Source organism: Aquila chrysaetos, chromosome 2, assembly GCF_900496995.4.
Source record: "Aquila chrysaetos chrysaetos chromosome 2, bAquChr1.4, whole genome shotgun sequence".
Lineage (NCBI taxonomy): Eukaryota > Metazoa > Chordata > Aves > Accipitriformes > Accipitridae > Aquila > Aquila chrysaetos.
This window is the reverse complement of record NC_044005.1, coordinates 44,230,066-44,236,697: the sequence shown is the minus strand read 5'-3', so window position 1 is coordinate 44,236,697 and position 6,632 is coordinate 44,230,066. Positions and strand designations below refer to the sequence as shown.

Genomic DNA, 6,632 nt, shown 5'->3' with positions numbered 1-6,632 from the left:
TGCTCCGCTCGGCTAGGCTGGGCTGGGCGGGGCGCGCAGGCGCGGTGGCCACCCCCGGAAGCGCGCGGCTGTGAGAGCCATGGCGGCGGCGGCGGCGGCAGTCCCGGCTCCGTTCCCGGTCGTTGCCGGCGGCGGCCCGGTGGCGCGGCTGCGCCTGCTGTGTCAACGCTACCAGGAGTACGTGAGGCGGCACCCGGCCGCCACGGCCCAGCTGGAGGGCACCGTGCGGGGCCTTTCCTACCTGCTGCCAGGTGAGGGAGGGGGGACGGCCGGGCCCTCGTCCCTCCCGCCGGGGCCTGGGCCTGGGCCCCGCTCCGTGGGGGGTGGGGTGGTGGTGGTGCGGGGGGCTGGGGCCCAGCGGGGAGCGGGGGTCTCCCCCCCCCGCGCTGGGCTCCGGCTGGTAGCTGCTGTCTTCCCTTCGCAGGTTGCTTCTCGGACTCCCACGCACTGTCGGAGCTGGGTAGGTGGGCAGCGGGGAGCCGGGGGGTTGCCGGGGCAGCCTGGCACCCGCCGGCTGAAGGGCTGGTGGTTGTGGCTTTGCGCGGGGGTGTGTGGGGCTGTTCCCCGGAGCCCTTGTTTTCTTCACGCCTGGCTGCACCCTCCAGCAGCCCGTGGGAGGAATCTGCATGTCTTGCTGCCCTTCTTCCCTCATTCCCTCCTGGGGGAAGAGGCAGCAGTCCAGGTTTGGTTTGCTTTCTTTGTGTTCCGTAACTGCGGTGTTCTTCTCCTCATTTTCTAGTGTACTCTGCCTCCAACCTCCTAGTGCTCTTAAACGACTGGATTCTCCGAAAAGAGCTGCAGCGGAGCCTGCCTGTGGTAAGGTTGGAGTGTGTGGGAGGAGGATTTGGAACACGTGCTTTCTTCTTTGCAGAAGCTTTCAGGGAGTGTCTCTAGAAACTAACAGGTCTTTGCTGTGGCCTCTCTTTGCTGTGAGGTATGTAGAGGCCAGACGCAACCTCTGAAGGCAGGTAAACAGTAGCCCTGCCCCGTAGCTCCTGCCTTGGAGGAGTGTCTGGAGCACTCCCTGGACCACAAAAAATCAGGCCCTGACTTGCACCAGGAGCTCCACTGGGTTTTTGAGAAGCTTGGAACTTGAGCTAGGCAAAGGTGTTGCCGAATAACCATTGCTGTTTCCAGAGCAGTGGCTCTGGAGTACTGAAATGCCGATTCCATTTCCTCAGACTCTTCCTTTGCATATGCTGTTGAACAAAACAAACATAAGCACCTTGCTTCTATGTCTCTCTTGCAAGAGCCCCAGGCTGGCTCCCAGCACTTGTTAGGCCCCTTAGGGAATGAGGAGGAGGAGGAGGGTGGTTTTTTTTCCAGACAGGCCTCTTCTGTTGCAAGCCTGCCTGCTGTGTGGGTTTGGGTGTAGGCAGCTCTCCGGCTGGAGCGTCGGGTGTGTAACAAACAGAAATGCAGAAGACTTGCTTCTCTGGTTGTTAAAGGCCGAAGTGAATTTCAGCTGTATTGTCTTTATGGATGCTTTTCAACGGGTTAAATCCTGTGGTTGACAGCACCAGCAAGTTCCTGCATGGGGAGCAGGGGCCCAGGCTGGAGAAGGACCCACTGTCTTGGGATTCATGCCTGGAATCTAGACTGATGCTGTATGCAGCAGGCATTTGGTCTGGTGTGACTGTGGACTCTGGGTCCCCTCCCCTCTACTGCAAGCGTACTCCCTCGTCAACTCTAAACAGGGAGGAGGTTCGTCGTGTATGCCGACTCTGGGACAAGGAGGAGAGAGTTTTGCCGTGGAGTTCAGGCACAGTGCCACAACCCGGGAGACTGTCCTGCTGTGTCAGTTGGGGTAGAAGGCAATCCAAGATATAGCTGTGGTATTCTCCCTGTTTCTGGGGTAGCAGCTCTGTGTGATACTGTGATGTCTCGGTCTGCCCCTGCTTGGAGGTAGAGAAGCAGGCTTGTGCGTAGACTCTGGCTGCAGCGGAGGCACCACTTTTTGTTTCTGGGGCTGTGACTTCCAAGGCCATCCGGTGCTTATTTCTGAGGGTCCCACCAGACTGGGCTGTGTGTCTGCCCTGTTTAACTCCCGAACAGAACCTCCATCCTCTCCCCCTCCTCCCCTCTGTGTTTTGCAGTCGCTGCCGCAGCAGAAGCTGCTGACCTGGCTGAGTGTGCTAGAATGCGTGGAGGTCTTTGCAGAGATGGGGACAGCCAGGGTGTGGGGGGAGATGGGCCGGTGGACCATCATTGTCCTCATCCAGCTGGCTAAGTAAGTGCCGCGGGCGGAGGGGAAGGGGCAGCGTGCGCTCGGAAAGGGGATCTGGAGGGCACTCGGCAGTATCCCAGGAAAAAGCCTAAGCAGGACTGAGCTGCTAGTCCCAGAGGCTGGGGGAGTTCGGAGCCCCGCGGTGTGCTGGATACTGTGCCACAGAAGGGGACGCTTACCCCTCTCGCCTTGCCAGTTGCCCTGAGCAGACCTGAGTTTTTCCCTCTTCTGTGGAAGCCACCTTTCCAGTGCAACAGGAACCCAGCTCCGTAGCTTGGTATTGAAAGCTTCCATGTGTCTGCTCATAGAGCCATCCTTCGTCTCCTGCTCCTGCTGTGGTACAAAGCTGGCATCCAGACATCTCCTCCCATTGTGCCGCTGAACAGGGAGCAGCAGCAGCCTCTCCACCCCCAAGGTGAGCCCACGGTGCTGTCATCGTTGGCTTGCCACCTTGCTGGGCTACATGTCTTGTCCTGTTAGGAATCACTCATCAGAGCAGTGGCTTGGGCAGCACAGGGAACTGTAAGGCTTCAGTACACGAAGCTGAGCTGTGTTGAACTTCCCACCCTCTGCAGAGCACGAGTTAGCTTGGTGGCAGGGTTGTCCTACGGTCTGGAAGGAGGGGGTGGAGGAGTCTAAGCCTGGAACTGTTGGCTGAACTGTGAGTCAAGCTGCGTGTCCCCTGGTGTGACAGTGAGCAAAGCGATCCTAGGCCTGAGCAATGCCAGGCAGGTTTACCTTTTCACCCTCCGCGTAGTGTTAGCCCCTTCAGGATGGTCTGGTTTGCACTAGATCAAACTTTCAGTCTGGTCTTCCTGATGGGAATGTAGGGAAGGGTGCTGCCAGTCCGTCTGAGGTGTGTTCCTTTGGAGCCTGACCCCTGTGGCTGTTTTCTCCTGTAGACATGGAAGACAACTCCTCAGGGAAAGATCAGACCTATGTTGGCAGGCGTTCCAGCCGTGTTGTGCGCTCTCTCCAGAGCAGTAAGTAGCTGAGCCTGTTTTTTGTCTGAGCTGTTTCTGCTCTGTGCCCTTTATGTATGACCTGGTTGTGGGCAGTAAAGAGCAGAACCTTGTGTTGGGGCATATCTTGCCAGTCACTGGGCGCTGTGGGTGCCGGGATAGCATGGGGATCCAGGCACGTGCTGCAAGGCTAGCACTTAAATTGTATTTTCCCAAGTGAGCTGTGTGACGGAGGCAACCCTTCAGCGTGGTTATGCTTTGAGGAGCACAGACCTTACAAGGACCGCTCCCTGCTCTATCCCGTCTGGGGGCAAGCCCTGAGGGTGCTGGTCAGCCACAGCAGTTGCTGTGTGAGCAGCTCTTCAAGCTTTCCTGTTTCACACCTTCACGCTGCAGAAAGCAGCAGGGGGGGTGGTGCGGGGAAGCGTGGTAGGAAGGTTTTATTTGGGTTAGTGACCTGATCTGCTTGTTTCAGCCCCATCCCTGCAGTCCCGGCACTGGGGGTCCCCCCAGCAGAGGGAGGAGTCACAGAGCCGAAGAGCAGAGGAGATGAACCAGCCTCCCACCCCTCTGGGTCTCCAAGAAACCATCGCAGAATCCCTCTACATTACCCGCCCTCTGCTCCACCGTATCCTGCCCTGGCTGCATGCAGACTCACACCACAGCCTGGGTGCCGGCAGAGGGTGCTGCGGGCTCGGCCCTGCTGCGGGGCAGTGCCACGCCAGGCTTCTCTCTCCCTGCTGCTGCTTTGCTTAGGCAGGGGCATCTGGACTCCTCTCTTCTCTTACGCCTTGACAGCTCGCCTCAGCCACTGGAGTTGTGGGCACAAGTCCTCCAGCCCCTTCCCTGGCCCCCCCCCCCCCCCAGCACTACCTTAGAGTGTATTCTCCTGCACGCGGCAGAGCTTTGCTGGTACCCAGGGGATCGCTTGTCTGCGTGCCTCTTGTTAGCCATCTCTGGTTCTTTCTGTTCCTTGACTGTGTGTTCCTAGTATTGAGTTTAGGAGTGTGGGGCCAGAGATCATGGAAACCCTGGCTCCTCTCAGCAGTCCTGGACATCTCGAGGTCAGTCTGAGGAAGAGTCTTTGCGGGTGCTTGAGGTTGGTGGTGGCTGAGCGTCACACTTCCCCCTGTTCCCCAAACCTGGGCAGGCCCCACTGAGAGAAATACGCACAGGGGCTGGTCTTTAGCTGGGAGATCGACACATTTAGGTATCTTCTGCAACACTTACAGTGCTCTCTGTTCTGAGCTGGTGCAGCCCGCTCTGTGTGGAGCTGAGAACGGAGGGCATTTAGAAATGCGCTTTCTTTTTCCTGCTGGCTGCTGTTGCCGTGAGTTACCTCTCTGTCCTTCTTCCAGTCTGAGCTTGCTGAGTGATCTGAAAGACCTGAACAGGCGAGAGCGAGCAGAGCTGAGGCGACGAACCATCCTACTGCTGTACTACCTGCTGAGATCTCCTTTCTATGACCGATATTCAGAGTAAGGGGCCCCTGCTGGGCTTTTGCTGAAAAATTCCCTTTTAACAGAAATAGCGTCAGGGAACTGGGTGAGTAGATCTGAAGAGGTCTGGGTGCCTGTGACCAGGTTAATCTGAGCGCTTGTGTAACAGCTGCCGTTGCTGTTCTTGCATTCGACAGCTGGGACGGGAGGTGTCCCACTGGACTCATTCATACTCTCTCCCTTCCTAGGGGCAGGATCCTCCTCCTTCTGCGCTTGTTGGCTGATTATGTGCCTGGAGTTGGCTTTGTCACACGTAAGTGGGCCCCACTGCCGTATCTCTGGTGGAGAAAAATCAGGGGAGTTGGGCAGAATGTTTCTCAATTGGTTTCCAACCTGAGGAAGGAGTTGGGAAGTCCCTAGAATGGTTAGCACCAGTTCACACTGTGTTGATGCCTGTTTTAAACTGGGACAAGAAAGGACGAATTGCTTCTTGGCTCTACCAGAGTGGTAAACCTCTATGTGCCCTCCGCGGCTGCAGAGCTCAGTCTCTGCCGCCTAGGCCTGTTCTCCTGGACTCCCTTTCTGCACCTCAGCTGGTGCACCAGAGCCCTGCTTTGCAGCCCTGTTTCTGAACTCTTTTCCTTGATCCCCAGTCTGCAGTGCAGACGTGAGGGGTAAAGAGGTGCCTAGAGGTATTGACCCAGGCAGGAACTGATGGTAAATCAAAGGGCCGAACCAGGTCTGTCTTCTTCACCAGAGGAGCCCTTTATTATGGGCCAGAATTCCACCTCCCCCTCTTCCTTGCTGATATGAAGCCTTTTCGTGGAGTGATTCGTGGCAGTGATGTGGCATTAGATCAGCTTGGCATCGTGGGATTGTCCTTTCTTTGGGGAGGTCACAAAGCTGGCTAGCTCAGGAGCTGCTTCCTCCAGTTAGTAATTTCAGAGAGGCTTTGGAGTCTGCATTAAGCCATGTGCTACATAAGCATTTTCACTCCACAGCAGTTGCTTCTGTGTCTGCACCTGCTTGTTATTGCTGAGTTGTCTTCCCTGTGCCACAGCAGTGTCCTCCTGACTCGCTGCATGCGGGTTTTCCCCTTGCACATTGTAGATGCCCTTTCCCACTGCAGCTTGGATATGTCAGCTCTCAGGGAGTGGTGTCCCACACCATGGCCATGCTGACCATGTTTCACACCCTGCTTGGTCCTGCTCTAATCTCTGGCACCACATCCCAAAGTTGTCTCCCATCTTGGCAGAAGTAACTGTTCTATTCTCAGGAACATCTGAGTTGTATAACTGGAGATTTGGGATTGGTGGGTATCTGAATGAGAAGGGGGGGATATACCCTGTATACATACAGCTTCAAATTCTTGCATTTCTGTGTGCGTGACCCCTCTGTTCTCTTGTTTCAGGGCCACTGATGGATTACTTGCCTGCTTGGCAGAAAATCTATTTCTATAACTGGGGCTGATGAGAAGATGACGATTATTCTCTGCTAAGATCATGGCTGGACATTTCTAAGGAGGGCACGCAGGCTGGGGGAGGGATGTTGATAATGTCTAATTCTCAGTTAAACCATCAATGAGAAGCTCCTGTTCTGCAGGGTGGGGAGGGGGTTGTATGTAACTTTTTTAACAGATCTAGCTGTGAATGATGGACACTACACACATGGAGAGACCCTGGCCACCTCTTTCTCTGGACTGTTCTGTGGCTGCAGTGATGGTGATGGGACAACCTCTTTTTTTAAGCACTTGATTTTTCTCCTTTTGTACAGCTGCACTATAATAAAGCCAGGCAGCGTAGTGGTTTTTGGAGACCATTGTCTCCTACCTCATGGCACAGAGGTTGACCTGCAGTCTGCTTGTGTTGGCCGTGCCTGGCCAATCTGCTTGGAGCGGGCTTGTCTGTCAAATAAACTGACTGAAAGGAAAGAACTGAGCTAAAGGACTTCTCCCTCTTTGCATGGGATCCCCTCGTATCTGGTTGCCAGCCAGTCTCTATCAGC

General features: G+C 55.8%; 1 protein-coding gene across 3 annotated transcripts; it reads left to right on the top strand.

The window, feature by feature from the left end:
• The first annotated feature begins 28 nt into the window (after positions 1–28).
• Positions 29–6,565, top strand: PEX16 (peroxisomal biogenesis factor 16). Of its 3 annotated transcripts, XM_029996503.2 has the most exons (11): positions 38–251; positions 425–460; positions 740–816; positions 2,097–2,230; positions 2,536–2,642; positions 3,130–3,210; positions 3,665–3,817; positions 4,181–4,253; positions 4,548–4,667; positions 4,877–4,941; positions 6,040–6,565. In XM_029996503.2, the coding sequence occupies exons 1-11, from the start codon at positions 80–82 to the stop codon at positions 6,096–6,098; spliced, it is 1,077 nt and encodes a 358-aa protein (XP_029852363.1). In that variant the 5' UTR covers positions 38–79; the 3' UTR covers positions 6,099–6,565. The 3 variants fall into 3 exon arrangements, 1 of the variants encoding a protein (XP_029852363.1); XR_005931663.1 differs by lacking the exons at positions 2,536–2,642; positions 4,877–4,941; positions 6,040–6,565 and having other exon boundaries at positions 29–251; positions 3,665–4,253; positions 4,548–4,665; XR_005931664.1 differs by lacking the exons at positions 2,536–2,642; positions 4,877–4,941; positions 6,040–6,565 and having other exon boundaries at positions 29–251; positions 3,665–4,288; positions 4,548–4,662.
• The last annotated feature ends 67 nt before the right edge of the window (positions 6,566–6,632 follow it).